Source organism: Phoxinus phoxinus, assembly GCF_949152265.1.
Source record: "Phoxinus phoxinus genome assembly, chromosome: 1".
NCBI lineage: Eukaryota > Metazoa > Chordata > Actinopteri > Cypriniformes > Leuciscidae > Phoxinus > Phoxinus phoxinus.
Window position 1 is genome coordinate 47,723,253 of NC_136876.1, and position 21,563 is coordinate 47,744,815.

General features: G+C 37.4%; 1 protein-coding gene across 1 annotated transcript in view; it reads left to right on the top strand.

The window, feature by feature from the left end:
- LOC307003480 (uncharacterized protein) overlaps positions 1 to 21,563 on the top strand; it is a 59,122-nt gene that overhangs the window by 33,913 nt on the left and 3,646 nt on the right. Inside the window, exons 8-11 of the mRNA XM_079621914.1 lie at positions 9,037 to 9,198; positions 9,391 to 9,564; positions 10,120 to 10,293; positions 14,472 to 14,633. Coding sequence (XP_079478040.1) covers positions 9,037 to 9,198; positions 9,391 to 9,564; positions 10,120 to 10,293; positions 14,472 to 14,633 — 672 coding nt within the window. The remainder of the gene's footprint in view (positions 1 to 9,036; positions 9,199 to 9,390; positions 9,565 to 10,119; positions 10,294 to 14,471; positions 14,634 to 21,563) is intronic.

Here is a 21,563-nt window from a genome sequence, read left to right on the forward strand (position 1 = left end):
TACTCGGCTGCTCTGTGGTTTCTGGATTTAGACTAAAACACAGATTTTGTCATTAGTTTAGATTCCCACATATCAAAAGTTGTACAGCCTTTCTTATAATGAAATAAAGATTAGCTAGTCATCATCATGTGTGCATTTTTTACATCCAAGTCATAGGACTTCTAACTACAAAATTATTACTGGAGCCTTCATCATAGTATTATATGCACTGAGTAAATACAATGTCTAAACCAACCAAACCCCCTCCCATGTAGACACATACAGGCCTTAGATAAGGCTTACTGCACCATTATTTCTAAAAAGCTACAATAAAATTTTACCTAAAAAACATTACAATAAAATGCACAGAGTAAATAAAAAGTCTAAACCAACCAAACCCCCTCCCATGTAGACAAATAGTACAGGCCTTAGATAAGGCTTACTGCACCATTATTTCTGAAAAACTACAATAAAATTTCCCTAAAAAACATTACAATAAAATAGACAAGCAAAGTAAACGAAATAGCTTATAAATGAAGATGGACTAACGTTACATGCGGCCAAAACGCACACATTATTTGATGGCACACATTATTTGATTACTGCTCCGTTATTTCTGAAAAGCTAAAATAAAATAATTCTACTAAAAAAACGATACAATATATATTAGACAATATATTATCAGCAATATAGCATTCATAATACTTACTCCTCAAATGGATCGATTCCGTCCAAGATTTGATCCTCCGAATCAAACCGATCTGGATCAGATCCATTCTCACTCTCATCGCTGTCGGCAAAAAGCATTTCAGCAACTTGCTCGGCAGAGAATCTTCGTTGTGCCATGTTTTCTTTGAAAATAATCTTGCCAAGTACAAATAAGCGTATCTGATATATTTCCAAATGTGCGCGTCCAAAGACCGTGTATAAAAAAGTTGCGTCAGCAAACAATCCGGGAATTACAGGTGGAATTGATTTCAAACCCCTCCCCTTTTTTACGTTCCTAGCCCACCTGACAACGTCATTTTTTGTTTTTGGTCTGTGATTGGTTCACACACAGATCTGTGATTGGTTCACACACACCAACAGCATTTTATATCATTAGATATAATAAAGTACAATTTCCTTGTTTTGCGGTAAAATGCTATAGATTTGCACTAAAATACGGAAGGCTTATCATTCGCGAAAGTCAACACTGTCTATGCAGACGAATGTCAGCTTTTTCATAAAAAAAAAAGTAAGTTAATACCTTAATCCATTCCGAAGTTATTAATAGATATGTCAGGGGTGCGCACTTTGACGCTCTAGAGCGTCAGTCGACTTTGAAGGGTTAAAGGTCTATCTTACTGATACTTTAATATGCTTTTCTTAAGACTTGAAAAAATATGCCAAATGAAAAATTTTATCATTTTGAAACATTTTTAATAATTTTAAATGCAATTGCAAGTGAATTCCGTTCGTTTCCGACGGCACGTCACTGACCCGTATATATATATATATACATACACACACACATACATACATATATAAATACCTACAGAATTGGTTCAGAGTTGGAAACATCTTGAAAAAAAGTGTATTTTTCCACAAACTGTGTAAGCTTGCAAATTGTATAATATCCAAGGTAAACATTTCTAGTAATTGTGCAGTTAATTCTCATTCGTATTTTCAGAAAGTTTTGGATAGGCTATCCTCTCCCCAAATTTGTCACTAATAAAAAACAAAAATAATTTAAAGAGAAGGCTTATATTGATCTTTTAAGATTTTGTTTGCACCTTGTAAATTAGGTTTTGATGTGGCAGTAAAAACTTTATAATCTATCCAAAACGAAATGTTGTCTTTCATATTTCGTCTGTAACATATTGTCTTTTATAGGCTAATCTATATTAGGGCATAAATGTTAATTTGAAGTTTAATATGTTGCTTATACAAAGACATTTTATTTCAACGTATTCAGTCGATTTTTACTCATCTCAGTAGGCAATATAGATAGTTTCATTCACACACAGACACGCGCGAGCTGTAGTAGCTAAACAACAACAACATGCGTCTGTGCCGTTCATTCATTCAAACACAGAAACGCGCGAGCTGGAGTAAACAACAGCATGTGCCGTTCATTCATTCATTCAAACACAGAAACGCGCGAGCTGGGGCCTGTTTCAATAAGGAGGTTCAACCAACTCTGAGTTAAAACTTGAACTCTGAGTTGACTTACCCTGAGATGGGAAACTCTGAGTTTTCGGTTTCAGATCAGCTGAAATTAGTTAGTTCAATCAACTCTAAGTTGACTGACTCTGAGTTAAGCGCGTGCACCACAACTATAAAAAGCCATTATCAATGGAGCCCAGATATTATGAGTCACCATGGCAACAGTGCCAGACACAAAGAGGAATTACTGTTATACAGTGTTGGGTGTAATTAATTACCAAGTAATCTAAATATTGTAATTTAATTAAAGGGATTACTCTTAATTCTTCTGTAATTTAAAATAAAATATGATGTAATTACATTAAATAGGCTACTGCATAGACTATAGAACAATTCTGTATAAAACAATAGTGGATTTAACATACATTTTTAAAAGGTATATTTTGAATGTAACCTTCTCCCTCTACACACTTTGGTCAATTCAAGAATAATTCATGCAATTGTATATTGTTCATTTTGAAAGCATTAAAAGTGCAGTTTCTTGTCTCTCCTCATTGTATTGTTTAAGTGGTTGAGGTTGATATGGGACTTAGTAATTAATAATAAGCAGACCAATACTTTCTAGAGATAGTAATTATTACATTAATCTAATTACACTGTTGAAGATGTAATTTTAGAGTAACTGTTATAATATCAGAGGTGAAACTGGAAGAACAGTTATTCAACCTAATTTTAATTTGCATGAAGGCTACAAGGCTACAGGTGTAGGTGCAATCCTGCAGGCATTAAAAGAATGTGGCAGCAGCTGAAAATAAAAAAAATATAAAAACATAATTCAATCAGGTAAGGCTTGAGCATATCATGGGTGTAGGCTATCTGACTTTACAAACATTTGACATATTAAATAACTAAATAGCATCCAGTGTCTAGCAGTGCAGCAGCATTTTTGGCTGAGGGAATTCCTTCATCAGAGCCAGTCACTCCCGGAGATCCAAGGGCCTTCATAAAATGTAAGAGGTCTATGTGTTATTTTTTATATAGGGTATTTTTGATATTTCCATTTATTTTACTTTGGGTTGGGTTTTTCGTTGGTCCCAATAGATTCTGATATTGGGACTAATATCTATCTAGAGACTAATATCTGTCTTTTGGAGCCTCCTGTCCCAACAGAACCCCAGACAGTTGTAAGTTGCCTACTCAATACACCAGAAATTATGACAAATAGTGTTATAAAGTGTACACATGCTCATCTTCACAGGATGATGGGTATGAAGAAACAGTTTCTGCGCCACAGAGAGGCCTACAGGGTAATGTTAATATTATGTGTCTACACATCAGACAATCTACACATTCACATTTGTATGTGGCGTAGCCTATCGAATCGAAGTTTATATCTAAGTATAAACGGACATTCTTATCCCCTAAGTGATTTTCAGTAAATGCCACAGTTTAATTCTGTAGAATTTGTTTAGAACTACATGATGTAACTCTAATGTACTGTATTTTCAGTTGCCAGTTAAGGAGTTATATATACCTTCATCTTACGCTATTAATTTCTTTTTTAAAACAGCGGAAAAAACAGCAATAAATAAATGTACAGAAAGAATGAATGAAGTGTTTAAACACCGCTTCCTCTTTAAAAAAGGGGAGGAGACCGCAAGAAACTCTGGGTTTACCGAAGAAAACCTGCTCCCGACCAGGTTAGGTTCACAGAGTAAGTTGCCATGGTAACTGACTCTGAGTATAAGTTACCCCTCTTTCAGAAACGGGCTTGACTTACTCTGCTTTCTCGGGTTTGATATACCTCCCATTCTGAAACGGAAAACCCAGAGTTTCCCTTATTTCAGGGTTAACATACTCAGAGTTTTCACTTAACCTCCTTTCTGAAACAGGCCCCTGGAGTAAACAACAGCATGTGCCGTTCATTCATTCAAACACAGAAACGCGCGAGCTGGAGTAAACAACAGCATGTGCCGTTCATTCATTCAAACACAGAAACGCGCGAGCTGGAGTAAACAACAGCATGTGCCGTTCATTCATTCAAACACAGAAACGCGCGAGCTGGAGTAAACAACAGCATGTGCCGTTCATTCATTCAAACACAGAAACGCGCGAGCTTGAGTAAACAACAGCATGTGCCGTTCATTCATTCAAAAACAGAAACGCGCGAGCTGGAGTAAACAACAGCATGTGCCGTTCATTCATTCAAACACAGAAACGCGATTCAAATTTAAACAGTCTTTTGCAGTTTACAGACACCATTTCATATCGCAATTAGAACAAAGCACTTACTGATGATCTGCAGCTGGATCCGTTGTTAGGCTACTCCAGCACGTTTGAGGTAAAATCTCCAGGATTATCACGATATTATTATTCCTTGTCCAGCTGTTGTGGGCGTTGACTGGTTTGCATGTGTTGCTCCAGATAATCTGCGTCTGAATAGCGCGCGCTCTCGATGGGCGTGTCACATTAGCAGATAATGAGCTTGCCAGAACGATAATGAGAACGGAAGATCTCTCGCTCTTTATATATAGATTACATAAGCAGAGAATATTTGTTTTAGTTTTGAATTAGATAGTTTAAAACTACACACTTAAATGATTATAGAGATATATATCTCATGTCTGAGTGAATAGTATTCGCTGAGTTTTGTTTGAGTTTAGAGATGTGCTTCAGAAAAAAAGTTCACGGAGACGGAGAGGCAGAAAGCACTCCCTGTTTACTTTCTTTATTTTACAAAAGCACAATGTTTTATTTCGATTGTAAGTGGACACATAAAAAAGTAGACATTTAACAGCTTATTTTTTCATATTTCTTAAAGCTGTATGACCAAAACTGACGGAGTATTTTAGGTCTATTTGGCTGCTATGTAAAAAAAAACGAGCAAAACGCGCCCGCGCGTTTGCCGACCTCAGAGGGTTAATATACTTTAAAATATTATTTATTTCTTTGATCAAAGCTGAATTTTCAGCATCCTTACTCCAGTCTTCAGTGTCACATGATCCTTTATAAATCATTCTAATATCATGATTTGATAATCAGGTATTATCAATGTTGGAAAACGTTGTGCTGCTTAATATTTTTTTTATAACCTGCTGTGATACTTTTTCTGGATTCACTGATTAAAAAGAAAAGCATTTATTCAAAATAGAAATCTTTCCTAACAATATAACTTAAAAAAAGAAAGAAAGGTAGTGTATACTGTTACAAACAGACTCATGGGTGAATGTGAGTCAACAGAGGTCAGTTGCGGTCCAGTTTCCCGTGCGGGCAGGAATCACGCAGTCTGTGCAACCATGTCAACATCAGTCTCTGTTTTCCATGACAGGGTGGACTTGGACCTGTTGCTTGCCTGCTTGTTTGCCTTGGCTCTCTTCGGGACATGTGCTTGGATATATTCATTGTCACATCTGTTGATAACACAATAAAATAAACTGTATTATTATCATTATCAATCACTAATGGCCATGGATTAAAAAGAAGACAAAAGTTTTTGTAATTTCACACAAGAATAGGTAGGCCCTAATTGTATATTATGACGATGTAAACGCAATTGCATTTCCTCAGTAAAATATTACGTCTGTGCACTTACTATCATTCTCGATTGAGAGCTTAACGACACCTGCGTGCCCCTCTGCGGTGCTGGAGAAGGAGAGCGTGATGCAGACACATTCCTAAAAAAACAACTGTTAGCATACATTATCCAAAGATGGGCGATTAATGGGTATGGACGCACAATGCATGTAGTCTATATATCTGTTAATGGGCCATAGGACGGATAAATATCTATTTATGGGCCATAGACCGCGTCACTGCGAGCTGTTGATGGGCATATAGACCGCACGCATTTAGATCATTTCAAACATTTACACCTGTATTCACAATCATCTGTGGCAATATTTTAGCAAGATAAGTGTCATAGGCTAACCAAAACCGAACATTTATATATAAAAATATAATGTCTACTTGACAGTAGGCCTATCACATTTTACCGGAGGCTGAAATCATATTTGCACGAAATCATATTTACACCTAAGCAGATATTCGCAAATAAGCTACTGTTACGAACTTTTAAAGTCTAGGAGAGGTTTCGCAACACTTATTTTGATGTTACTGCTGGTGGCTGAATAAAGTGGAACGAACACATGACAGACTCAACTTAAAGAGACAAACTGGATTTTTATTGTCACAAAGCCGAAGCCACTAGATTCAGTTCACAATAATGAAATGCGCTATGTACAATGTATAGATAATCAAATAATTTAATGAAAGGGGAAGAGAACCAAAAAGTGGCGCCAAAGAAAAGAACAGAATATAACAAAAATAATCCTTATACTAATCCTAAACCTAGCCAAAGGAAAAGGTGAAAAGAACACTGAATTCTTCGGTGCGTTCGGCACCTAAATAAACTAACTACAAAAAACAAAAACATACACAGAGTGGCGCTCACTCCTAACCTAGTGTATCTAACAAATAACAACACTACGGGCAATATGTATACCGCGGCATACTGACCTGTCGTTCTCTTTCCCACGTGCTACAGGACCTCATAGTATGGAATTATTGACACACATCGAAATTACTGTAACATCAAGTACTGAAGGTATAAGCAAACCAAATATAAAGCACACAACTCATTCCACTACAAAGAGCAAGACTTCGCTATATGAACCTCAATTCATAACACTCAAAACGCTACACGAGCTCATGGTCGCTTCAGGGAGACCACATGAATGAACACGCCATCCCTTTGTACCCAGCTGGACAACTCTGATTGGCTCCCGGGCACGGCCCCAACGATGAGTGACGTCCCACTAGTCCAATCACAGCAGCCGGCGAGCGAGCTAAAAACAGAAAAGGATAATGAGCACAAACAATCGACACGTGCGAATAGACTAGTGTGCGCAACCCAGTGAACAAGACAAAACACACGTGGAACGTAACAGCTACATTACGCAAAAGTCAGTATTTTTTGCATGATAATCAGTGTCATAAGCTAATCAAAACGGTGTGAAATATAATACAAATATGTTTAGAGAGTAATATCACATTGAAACAGTTTACACGACCATATACACGAATTTTAGGGATATTGTATGGCAATCTTTCCTGTAAGATGTCAAAAGCTAACCAAAACTAAGCAAAATATAGTCTGAAAATTCATATGAGTTCTATATAATCAGAAAAATAATTATATAACACTAAACAACTTACTCAAACTTGTATCTTCGGCGGGATGAATTCGCTCTTGAAAATGCAGCCGTTCTCCATCTGAGATGCGATCTTCCTCTGAGGAAAAGGTGAATTCTTCCTCGCTGTCCAGAATCATCTGGAGGACGACTTTACCGGAGAAGCGTGCCATCCTCAAAACGCGATGAACTATCCGTGAATCTGACGAAGAAACTGCGTGTTTTAATGGCATTGATCGGAGGGCGTGTGCGAGGCATATAGATCACCTCAACTATTAGCATGTGAATAGCACCGGGGGGAGTGGCGGCCTCAGCTCATTAAAAATAATGAAGGGAGAACAAAAAACTGTGCCTCTCCTTGGTTTCAAACGGATTACATAAACTGAGAATGTGTTTTTTTATATATAAATTACTTCATTTAAAAGAAGAGAATTCTAGCTTCATAAAGACAAATCTCTCGTTCCTTGGTGACAAGTATTCGCTGAGTTACAGTTCATTTTCGGACGCGTTTCAGAATGGACTTCACTGACAGAAAGAAGGCAGAACTCGCATTATGTTTATTTTTCTTTATTTGGCGAAATACACAACACTTTGTTTTTATTGTGAGTATACACAACAAAAATAGAAACTTAACTGGATCGAATGATGTAAAACACTTAAATGTAAGATCAAAACCAACAGAGTATTTTGAATCTCTTTTGCACTGATAAGAAAAAAAGCGAGTAGATCACGCCGGCGTGATTGCCGACCCCAGAGGGTTAATCGATGATCGATAAGCTGTATCGATTAAATGTATTCTCGACAATTAATCGATCGTCGATTAATTGTTAAAGGGTTAGTTCACCCAAAAATGAAAATAATGTCATTAATGACTCACCCTCATGTCGTTCTAAGCCCGTAAGACCTCCGTTCATCTTCTCTTTAACATCCCTAGTGTGTTTATTAGCTTATTGTTTCATGTGTAGAAATGTTTCTTTTGGGTTTGTTCGTCACGGAGCTGCAGAGGAAGAAGTGTACAGGACAGCGTAATGTAAAAGGGCTGGAATATCATCAAGTAAGATTATTGAAAGCTGTAGGGCGAGTTAGAGAGCGCTGAGATCATAACTGACACAAACCAGGAAGAGGATAGACCGATATAGCTGCGTACGCTGTTTGAGCTCTTCAGATTGCATAATTCAGTGTGAAATGAATAGAAATGGTATTCTGTAAGACAAAATAAATTGCAACGATGATAATAAATCTATATTTCTCCAAATATGCACACTGTTGTACTAAGAGCTCTAACGGATGCTGTTCAGTGAAGCTATGTGAACACAAATAAACCAGAGCAGACGTGAGTGAATATGAAAGATCTTTATTATTATATTCTAAATATAAAAAATTACAGATTTTGCACTCATAACATATATTAAGAAATGAATGTCACTGCAACCCAGTTTTATCATAAACAGTGGTCCAATATCGAAGCTTGAGTCTGATTTTTATTTTTTTATGAAATCAGATTTACAGTCCACTAACAACGTTTAAATGTCTTCGTCACAACTGAAAATAGTGATTTGTTCCTGAATTTTTTTTGTAGTTTTGTATTTACAGTCTAATTGGTGCTGCAGGACCCTCCACATCGCATATCCTTTGTCCCTGCTGCTGTATCAAAAATCATAGAAATAAATCTAAAACATTTGTAAAAAATGAAGCACATTAACATTTACTGTTGTTGTAGATTATCTGGCTGTATGGTGACAGAGGAAGGTTGTGGTGCTCTGATATCAGCTCTGAGTTCAAACCCTTCACACCTGAGAGAGCTGGACCTGAGCTACAATCACCCAGGAGATTCAGTCCTGAAGCTAGGGACTGATACACTCAAACATCTGCACAAACTCAAGTATGTAAAACAGAATTTAAGAATCATACTGTCTGATGTGTATCTTATTATATATGAATTGCTGCACCTTCCTGCTGTAAAGAACAGAGAGTGAATTGTCAACCAGCTTTATATTTTAAGGTGAAGAGGGATGTCTTGAAATTGTATGTGGACGGACACCTGCATGCCTTTAACCAAAGTCAAATTTTTCAGATTAGCAGCCTGCAAACTCACTGCTCAGCACTGTGAAATTGTGGCTTCAGCTCTACAATCATCAAACTCCATCATGAAAGAGCTGGACCTGAGTAACAATGACCTGCATGATTCAGGAGTGCAGCTCCTCTGTGCTGGACTGAAGAGTACACAATGTCAACTCAATATACTGAGGTATTTAAGGGGGTATTCAACTCAATTTTGATAAGTACAGTGGGCAGCTTCACTGTTATAGTTTTTCTGGATACAGACGGTACTTTATACATTGAGCAATAACAATCATCATATCTGCTATGTACATTCATCATGTCTGCTCTGTGTTGTCAAGAAAGATTTTCTTGGTTCTCACAAAAAAGACTGCTCAAAAAGCCCAACTTATATTTATAACAAACAGCCAGTAATTTAACAGTGATGTACAAAGCTGACATAACTGCATGTGAAGAGAGACATGCAGTTCTTTCTCAGTAATTTGCATATTGCCATTTGTAATTTATAATCCTCAACTAGAAGTGCAGCTATACTAAAATAGTATAATACAAACCTAGCCATATATTATCCTGCTTATGTCATCGTCTTGTGCTGCACGATATACTGATACTAGAAATGTATCATGATACCCTGCTGTTAAAATGGTATGATTATCTTTTATGGTGAAGCTGGTTAATCAATGTGTTCTTGAAATATGGTGTGGACACTAGCCTGCCTTTTAACCAAAGTCATGTTTTTCAGATTAACAGCCTGTAATCTCACTGATCAGCACTGTGAAATTGTGGCTACAGCTCTACAATCACCAAACTCTCTCCTGACAGAGCTGGACCTGAGTAATAATGATCTAGAGGATTCAGGTGTGAATCTGCTCTGTGTTGGACTGAAGAGTTCAAACTGTCAACTCCACATACTGAGGTATTTATTGGCGTATTCAACTCAATTTTGATAAGTACAGTGGGCAGCTTCACTGTTATCATTTTTTCTGGATACAGACAGTACTTAGTGTGGACAAATGTAAATGTGCTTTATTCTTTAATGACAAGTATAAAAAGAGCCACATACTTGTGAACAACTATCACAAAAAGTCATTGATGCTTGGGGAGGAATCAGATACTAAAAATAACCAAAAGTATTTACTTTTGAACAGGATCCTTTATCTAAATCAAGTTATTATTTTGGCTTTAAGACCAAACAGAATTATCTGCCCACTGGTCTCTCACTCCAGTGAGCTAACTTTGCAAAAGTGATAATGCCCTTTCAACGTTAAAAATCCCCTTTCAGACATTAATTTTAGCAAATCAAAATGTGATTATTATTCATGAGCCTAACAGTCAACCAAACATTAGTGTGACAGATGCTATTAGCTACTGACAACATGCAATCCACCTAAGACATAACCAAAAAGAGAAGTCGTCTTTGACTAATGTAAGGTAATATTTTAACACCTTGAACTGCACCACCTTTTGAACCCAAACTATAAAAATCACATGCCTGGACTCAAACTTTGTCTTCCCTGAACTGTTTGGAGTATGTGCGTAGTTATGGTATCTTTTGAAAGAAGACAATTGTAGTTAAAATATTAAGAGATTCAAATATTAGTCAATTTATTCTAAGTGAGTGCAAGCAGTTCTTAAAAAGTATTAGCGTAAATACATTCGCTTTTTCTCTGGTGATTTGAATTTGTTATCATTGTACGCTCCTGAGCATGTCATAAAACATGGCGTCGACTACCTATAATGTAATGACATAGTTTCCCAGACTCTATTAAAAAAGGCCTTATAAGCCTTAAAATTAAATTTTAAAAGCCCTACATATTCAAAATGATTTGTTAACCACCTATACAGAGTATATTTTAATGCCTAACAATTACCTTATCCATATCACATTTAATTGCAAAATTTTCTCCCTATATTTTAAAGGGGTCATGACATGGTTTTTTTTTATTTTATTATTATGTTCCCTTATGTGCAATTATAGTATTACTATAGTTTTTTTTACAAAAAACTTTTAAAATGTAGTGATTTATGACCTTTTCCCACCCTGTTTCTCATCCTCTGATTCAAACAGTCTGTTTTGGAGGTGTTTCCCCTTTAAGAGTTCAGTGTTAACGCCCACTGTTGTGATTGGCTAACGTCAGTGCCTATGCATCAATTATTAACGCCCCCAGCCAGAACATTTGCGGATTTGCGGATTCGGCGCAACTGTTTCGATGGCTCTTGCAATGATAAATACTGTCTATGGATACAACGTTTGAGCCGGAATCAGATGAGGAATCAGAGGAAAATGAACCACAACAACAAAGACTGGATCAGCCAGTCCACATGGAAAGTGAAACTATTTTGAATTAATAAAAAAATTGTAACCCGAGACACTTGAAAACGTGAAATTATTTGAAAGACACTTGAAATTATTGTTGCATAATTATTGTTGCATAATTATCCTATAGCTTAATTTGCTAACAGTTTAACATTTATTTAACTAATTTCAATGAAATGATAGGGTGTACCACGGACAAAAATGCATGCACAGGCCATCTTTGAAGATGCAGCATTGACAAAGGCAACATTTTTAATTTTCTATCACATGTAGGACTACTAGAAAGGCGACATATTTTCAAGATTCTCTTATAAAAATGTGTTTATATCAGCCAGTGATAAAAAGTAAGTTTGCGTCGTCGTTGTTGACCCCAGAATAGTCGGCACGGACTTATCTTTGACCAACAGTTATCTGGCAAAGCCAAGCATCATATTGGGATTTTTTTCTCAAAACAGTCATCCTTAAAATGTAACGTTATAGAACAAACGCTTAAATTAACACTGCCGTGACTGGGACGTCCGCAAAAAATAAAGTGCATCCATTTTACCCTGACGTCTGGATCTTTCGGCAGCGTATTCAAAGATGTTGTTTGTCCACAGCCAGGAACAGCACATCTGCGGCATCGTAATTTTCCTGTACACAGACACACTCGCTGTCCGTCGACTGAACACTTGTGAGGCGCGGGGCGACAACGATACGAAATGAGCGTAGTTGTCTTGCGCTTTAAGCATAGTGGTCTTGTGCCTGGAGGCGGTCATATGCAAACGCTGGTACGTCACTTCGTACCGTGACGTCACTTCTTACCATGGATCCAGAACGAGCTGTATTTAGAGCATGATTAAATAAATGATTCGTTTATAATGGGGAGGACGTCTTAAGCTATGAAACTTGCAGGATGTTTTAATGGTACAAAGACCTCTTATATACCAAAAGATCAAGGCAAATTTGGTTTCTCATGTCATGACCCCTTTAATGTTTTTAATCAAGTAATGATTCATTAAAAAAGAAAACTAAAACCAGTGTGAAATCAATGTTAAAAGCAGGATTGAGAAAGCAACAAACTGCATCTATGGTTTAAACCCACTCGCTCACACACGCTGTACCAGCCCTCTCTCCTCCTGGATTTAAAAATAAGTCAGATGCCCCTTAGATTAGATTTTTTGTTGTTGTCAGTATGTAAGGATAGACACGGGTAGAGTAGGTCTTTGATACTGTCAAGATTGACAGTAACAAACCCACCTTTATTATCTTTATTGTGCTTGATATAAAATAAAGGGTGCTTTAAAAAGTAATTGAAAGTCCTTGAACCTGGTCACCAACGAGTGGGAACCCAATGTCTCAAGCACCATCAGCCAACAATTATCACAATTCTGTTTAAAATGTTTTTTGCATTTTAATTTGTATATGGTTGCAACAACATTTGGTTCTATTTTTTAAGTGCTAATTTTTTTGTATTTTTTAAATGCTTGATTTATATTTAAAATAGTCTCATATTGTGAAGAGAGGCTGATTAGATTTATAGCATGTTTCCATGTAAATTAATGTTTTAAGTCAAAGTGGACATGTCTTTTGCATATGTGTATTTTGGGTTGAGTGTATATACGTTAGTTGTCTATGAACATCAGGACTACATGTGTGCTTAATAGACAAATAGCAATATACACTAGACCCGAGGTACCCAATCCTGTTCTTGTTGATCCACCTACCTGCAGAGTTCAGATGCAACCATGATTCAACCCACCTGTCTGTAATTATCAAGTGCTCCTGAAGATCTTAATTAGCTGCTACAGTTGTGTTGATCAGTGTTGGAGCTGAACTTTGCAGGGAGGTAGATCTCCAGGAACATTATTGGGTACCCCTGCACTAAACATAAATACATTTACTTGTATGCGTGTGCACATGTACATGGGTGGGATAAATTCACAGTATGTCCACCACTACTACACCACTGTAAATAATGTAAAAATAAAATAAACAAAACTGTGTTCAACTAACAAACCGATTATTACATTATCAGCATTATCTTTGAAACATTATAATTCTTTTTACAGTGCAATAGTATTGCAATAGTATTATATTGCTTTATTGGATTTACATTTAAATAACAATAAAATAATAATAGTTGTTGTTTAGTCATTTTGAATGGTGGAAAAAATGGATTTCCTTGTTTTTTGTCTTTAGCTGATCACATGTTTGCATATTGTTGAGAACATCAAATCTAAAATGTTAAAGGTGCATAGCGCACGATTCTGAGTTTTTGCAGAACTATGCCACCTCTGGCGGCAAGCGAAACTGCAGCCAGAGATGTGCACGCACTAGACAAAAGTTTTCTTTTTTTATCTTACGTGGAGTTTGCGTTGGTGTTTGAAATGAACTACAAGCAGGTCTCTTACAATTCATCTTCTACGGAGAATGCCGGCGAATACACAAACCTGCCAGACATAGCTATGTGAGCGTGCCGTGAACGCGTGCATGACGTCACACCCAGTCTCAAATTCCGACCCGAAACCCTCATTTATTTTACTTTACAGGATTATAGAGACAATCTCAGTGATCAGAGAAGGGCTCATTCAGCCCATCAGGCAATTGTTTAAGCATGTATGGGTTAGAAAAACGAGTATTTTTAACATGAAAAGTTGCTTAATGCACCTTTAAATTTAAAATTAAAATGGACATATCCTATGTCCTTGCTGCTGTATCACAAATCCAAGAAAGAAAATCTAAAGAAAAATATTTTAAAAATGAAGCACACTAACATGAACACGTTGTTGTTGTAGATTATCTGGCTGTATGGTGACAGAGGAAGGCTGTGCTACTCTGGCATCAGCTCTGAGTTCAAACCCTTCACACCTGAGAGAGCTGGACCTGAGCTACAATCACCCAGGAGATTCAGGACTGAAGCTGCTCTCTGATACACTCAAGCATCTGGACAAACTCAAGTATGTAGAGCAGTAACAGTCATCATGTCTGCTGTGTGTTGTCGAGATAAGTTTTTTTTTTTTTAAGATATATAACTGCATGTAAAGTGAGAAACACAATTCTGTAACAGTAATTTGCATATTGCTATTTAATATGTAAGGGATAATGTAAAGCGTAAATTGTAGAGCGAGATAATGTAGAGCGTAAATACAACCCCGACGGGCTGATCAGGACCCTGACGCGGAGGGGTCTTGAATCAGCCTGAAGGGGTTGTTTTCGCTATAACAACCGCCTCGCTCTACATTATCCCGCTTATTACATGGCTACCTAACAAATAAATCAATAATTTGACACAAAATATTGATTTAAAAAGGAGTTTATTGATTTAAAAACCAATTGTATTGTTTCCGCTAAAGAACACCGTGTCCATGGCAACGCTCTATTTTTCATAGCAACAGTGTGTTATACTTAGCAGCGGTTATACTTATCAGCGGTGTTATCAAGAAATAACAGACCGCATTCTACATTAGAATTCAACCAAGCCATATAATAAGTAAGAGATAATCCTCGACTAGAAGTGCATTACACGATATTAAGGCAAAGTACCACCTGACGCGAAGTGCATTAAAGCTGTATAATACACACCTAGCCATGGATTATCCCGCTTATGCCATTGTCTAGTGTTGCACGATATGCAGTGTTGGGCAGTAGCGTCGCTACAAGTAATTTTCCGAATCAAATAGCTTTTCAGTAGCGAAGCTCTTTTTTTGATCGGTAGTAGTGCGGTAGCGTCCACACAAGCCACATTTTCCCAATAATTTCTAAAGCTCAAACTCAAATGGGATCTACAACTGCTATCACTGATGCTGGATCAGTAAGTGACGGTGACTTCTTCTTCGTGTTTTACGGCGGTTGGCAACCTTAGGGCCATATGATTTCATTCCTGCGATGCGGAAAACACGGACTGAATCACGGCATAAAAACAAGATTTTACTGTATAACGCAGAATTTCACGGAATTTGTCAGATCTTGAATGAAAAGTAGGTAGTAAACTTAAATAAAATCACGATATAGACTAGTGTCTGTGAATATTAAACCGCATAAAGACAATTTAAATAGGAATCATGCATGTTCTGCGTGTCTCTGTGAATGAATGGCGCAGACGCGCGCAATTTCATTTACCACACACACACACACACTCACACACACTGAGGCACCTATGGCGCTTGTGATGTTTTCAGCCTATATGAGAACATTAATGCTTGGACTTCATCTACACAGCCGCTCTAAGAGTCACTTCAGCAGCATTTTAGCTTCATTTCAGAATAAAACTATCGTCATACATAAAAACACAGAGAGACTTAAAGGTCTACACGACAACCCGTCAAAATAAAAGGTTGGTTTATCCTTTGAAGAAAGTTTAGCTTAAATCATTATCATTTTAAATAATGGGTTATTACAGTTTAATTAAACTTTTAATTAAAATGGAATCAATAAAACAAAACAAAAAAGAACAGAATTTGGTTTAAAAAATAAAACAAAAACAAAACATATTTTTTAGTGCCCTAAAAATGTAATTTATTTAAAAATGTTAATAAATTATTGTTAAATTGTATAAGTTTCATGATCATAATTAATTAGACATGCTTTTTGATTACTTAAATTTAACAATTAAAAAAGGAGTAAGAAAAAAAATACAGAAAAATGAAAACGGAAACAAAAAGAATTTGGAATGTGGGAAAAAATAAAGTGGATTTCATAGGGCCCTAAACCAGCTTTTTGGTGCATTACCACCACCTTCTGCTCCGGACAGTGACATGATGTACCAATCTCAATCCTTGGGCTGACACGTGAGAAATGTACTTACCGTAATAGAAACATGCACACACTCTCGACGACACCTGGTTTTGTTATAGTTTTATATAGTTATATGGTTTTATATAGTTATAGTTTTGTTTTTGTTTTTTTGTTGCCAAATTGGTTTTGAACAGTTGTTGAATTAAGAATTGAACTGACAAATTATGCCTGCCATCTGTTTGCCTGACAGTTTTATTGATCACTGAGATAGCATTGACTTGGAATGAAGTTGGTTCAATATAAAAATGAAATAAATAAAAATAGCTTAGATGTAGTAAACTACTTTTGCCATATTGCTGTAGCTTAGCTTCCTACATTTCCCACAGTGGTGTCTTCAGTGTAGTGAAGCTGCCATTACATTTAATGTAGAGCAACTGCTAGCTTAACTCACTATATTTTCCAAGTAGCTTTCCCAACACTGACGATATGACACTAGAAATATATTGCGATGCTGATAAAAACAGTATGATTCCTCTTTCTATTAGTAATGATACTTTAAAAATGACAGGGTTTTAATTAGAGCCATATTTTCTGTGTGACGTATGCAGCGATCGGCTTTCAATCCCTGCAGACACACTGGGTGTGCGAGCTTTTAGTCCTCTAATATGAGCTGGTATGTAAATATATCTGCACAGCACTGCTTTAAGTTATTGACACTTAGAGCAATGAAGAAACATGCATGACTGGGAAAACAGGATGTGCTTGATGTTAATAAGAGGTGTAAAATAAGATGTTGGTCACATTGCACACCAACTGGTATTGAGATATTTTAGTCCGGCATCGTATCAAAATGATCAAAATCGTATAGTCAAAATTGTGGTATCGTGACGTCACTGCCAGGGTCATTTGCCAGCATTGACGAGTAAAGGTGGTCAATAGTATTTGCGCACAAAATTTGACTGGAAGGGTAAAAATGTCACTTTTGTTAGTTATTTTGGCTTCGAGTTGTTAGATCTATTATTCTACATGCTTTAAATCAGACAGAGATAAAAGAGTGCATTAAGATAAAATTTACATTTATATTTATGTATGATGCCTTTATCCAAAGCGACTAAGGTTGCATTGAAGGTACACATTTACATTTGATCAGTTCTTGCTTTCCCTGGGAATCGAACCCATGACCCTGGGGTTGCTACACTCAAAAAAATAAATTGTTGAATGAACATGATTTAATCGTATCACCCATTATGCATCTAAGCAAGATTTGAATATTTTATTTGAACACAATATTGGTTTGTAAATTGAACATGATTGTAATATGTCAATGCAACTTCTTTGCAACTAATTGAATCAACATGTTTGTATTGTGTTAGACTAATCAAATGTATTCCCATTCACTCAAAGCACAGGAAAGCAGAATCACCAAAGGAGAAAATCTAATTTTTAAGTCACCATTATGGAGATCAGTGTATGTTTTAGTTGGGCTCTTCACCCTTAAATTATTAACTTTAAGTTTTGTTTGGTTGCTGTACATAAGTTATAACAGCCAGATGAACAATTAGGAACGGTGATCTGATGGTGTTGGTTGTGTACTAACATAACCATTATTTCACAATCATTTAACCTGAATCACTGAACTCATATAGAGTCCGATTTATGATTTAGGTTTATTTTATTAATTTTAGCTGCATAATAGGTTTAGCCTTTTCAATGAAATTAAAACAGATCACCTCTGATCATAAGCTCATTATTTATTCATGCAGCAATGCATGATGGGAGCTATGAATGAGTTTTGATTGGTGCAACACAGAATGCACTGCAACATGCTTTATAAATGTCACCATTGTTGAGATTCATACACTGATTATTGATGTCTGTGTGTGCCTAAAAAAGAAATGTGTATATATATATATTTTTTTAGGGCCCAAGCCTTGAAAAGGCGAAGGCCCTATTGTTTTTCTTAGGATTCTTCTTCTTCTTCTTTATTATTATTATTATTTTACTACCTTTTGGGCACTTTTGGGGGCCTTAACGTGCTCAAAAACTCTTGAAACTTTGCACAAATGTCAGAACCCGCGGCCATCAGGGCCGGACTGAAGCTGGTACCCGGGCGTGGCAGGGGGGCTCGGCAGCGCCCCCTGGAATGGGATTAAAAAACATGTCCATATATCAAACACGCTTGCATGTAATAATATGAAACTCGGTACACATATAGATCTCATCGGGCCGAACAACTTTCGTGCTCTAAGTTTTACGCCAGTCCAACAGGAAGTCGGCTATTATGGGTTGTATGGAAACGCATGTTCTGGCATTTGAAACACTTCTCCTAGAGAATTCATCCGATGACCACGAAACTCGATGTGCATGAAGCCAAGACATGGAGGATGATAAATTGTGAGGGGATTTTTGATATCTCGAACGGTTTGGCCGTGGCGAATTTATGGCGAATATTGGAAACTGGAAGTGTGTTATAACATCCTCATACATTAACTGATCTTGATGAAACTTCAGCAGTGTGTTTGTTGTAAGAGGCCGATCACATGGATGTGACTATTGTGAGTCAAAGTTATAGCGCCACCAACTGGCAGCAGGAAGTGTGTCACTTTCAAAATGCTTTGAAATCACCCTCTTATTTTTACCGATTTGCTTCAAACTTCATCTGTATAATGTAAACACACGGCAGATGTAGACCTGTGAAAGGATTATTGATATCTTAAATACTGTTGCCATGGCAACGCATCAAACTTTAATATTCTTTTTTAAAGTTTTTGAGACTCTTAGCATACTTGAAATTGCATGAAACTCGACAGACACTTTACATTTATTGCCTAGTACACTTGTGCAAAGTTTCAGAAACGGGCGTGGTAAGGGGCTCAGTAGCGCCACCTTTAGTCAAAAATGGGGTATTAGTTTTACCTACAGTAACAAAAATCGGTATTTATATTTATCTCCCCGAGCCAGACAACTTTCTAATTTACAGTCATTAGCTCCGACCAACAGGAAGTCAGATATTTTGGTTTGAATGTGATTTGATGGGAATTTTGCCAGTCTCTCTCAGTGTCTGTGTGTGTGAGAGAGGAGGGGGGCTTTATTTTAACCCTTTCTCTGCTGTGTGGGACTTCTCGGGCACTTTTGGGGCCCTTAACGTGCTCGAAAACTCTTGAAACTTTGCACACAGGTCAGAACCTGCGGCCATCAGGGCCGGCCTGAAGCTGGTACCCGGGCGTGGCAGGGGAGCTCAACAGCGCCCCCTTGAACGTGGTCCGAAAACTTGGTCCATATATCAAACACGTTTGCATGTAATAATATGAAACTCGGTACACATATAGATTTAATCGGGCCGAACAACTTTCGTGCTCTAAGTTTTACGCCAGTCCAACAGGAAGTCGGCTATTATGGGTTGTTTAAAAACGAATCCCCCTGGAATTGTATATACTCCTCCTAGAAAATTATTTTGATCGCCACCAAACTCGGTCAGCATGAAGTCAAGACATTGAGGATGCTAAATTGCGGACGGATTTTTGATATCTCGAACGGTTTGGCCGTGGCGAGGAAACGAATTTATGGCGAGAAAAGAGAAACACGATGTGTTATAACGTCTTCATACATTAACTGATCTTGATGAAACTTCAGCAGTGTGTTTTTTGTAAGAGGCCGATCACATGGATGTAACTAATGTGAGTCAAAGTTATAGCGCCACCAACTGGCAGCAGGAAGTGTGTTACTTTCAAGATGCTTTTGACTAAAGTGGGGGGGTTATTTTTACCTACAGTCACAAAACTCGGTATGTATTTTGTGCACATCGAGCCGGACAACTTTCTCATTTACAGTCATTAGCTCCGACCAACAGGAAGTCAGATATTTTGGTTTGAATGTGGTTTTGTCTCTCTCTGACAGAGTTCCCCCTGCCATTCTGTGTGTGTGTGTGTGTGTGTGTGCGTGTGTGTGCGTGTGTGTGCGTGTGTGTGTGTCTGTGTGTCCGTCTGTCTGTCTGACCCCCCCCCGTGTGTGTCTGTGTGGGGAGGGAGGGCACACACACAGACAGCCCCCCTGTCTCTGTGTGTGTGGGGAGGGGGGCAGAAAGACTCTATTAAAAATAGGTATATTGTGCCATCTAGTGTTTTATACTATGTATACATGTGTTTTTTCTTTTAAACAAGTGTTTTAAAGTACAGTAATTTCAATGAATATATATACCACACTTCATAGGAATTTTCGGTGTTGTGTACTTACAATGGCTGCTGATTTCATGTGTCCGTTAAGTCCATGAGACTGTAGGGTGTCTAACTTTTCATTTTAGGTTTCAGAAGGGTGCTCACCCATACTTTGTGGTTGATATGTGCCCTCGATGCGCACTTTTGCAGAACCCACACTGATGCAAGCTCTAAAGCAGACTTCGCAGACTTCTTCTGGACAGTCAAAGCGGAGTTACGTTATTGCCCGTCGTGCACAGGAACCCTAAAGGCACCGGGGTGGCGGTTTATATATATATATATATAGCTGCAAGCAGCGATGGAGGGCCCAAGCCGGTGGCACCACCACCTCGGTGCCTTTAGTGCAACTAAAGGCACCGGGGTGGCGGTGCCACCGGCTTGGGCCCATAATCGCTGCTTGCAGCTATATTTATATTTTTTTATTGATTTGATCGTTTTAATTTCATTGAAAAGGCTAAACCTATTATGCAGCTAAAATTAAAAAATTAAAAACTAACTCATAAATTGGACTCTATATGAGTTCAGTGATTCAGGTTAAATGATTGTGAAATAATGGTTATGTTAATACACAACCAACACCATCAGATCACCGTTCCTATTTGTTCATCTGGCTGTTATAACTCACGTACAGCAGCCAAACAAAACTTAGTTAATAATTTAAGGGTGAAGAGCCCAACTAAAACACACACCGATCTCCATAATGGTGACTTAAAATTAGATTTTCTCCTTTGGTGATTCTGCTTTCCTGTGCTTTGAGTGAATGAGAATACATTTGATTAGTCTAACACAATACAAACATGTTGATTCAATTAGTTGCAAAGAAGTTGCATTGACATATTACAATCATGTTCAATTTACAAACCAATATTGTGTTCAAATAAAATATTCAAATCTTGCTTAGATGCATAATGGGTGATACGATTAAATCATGTTCATTCA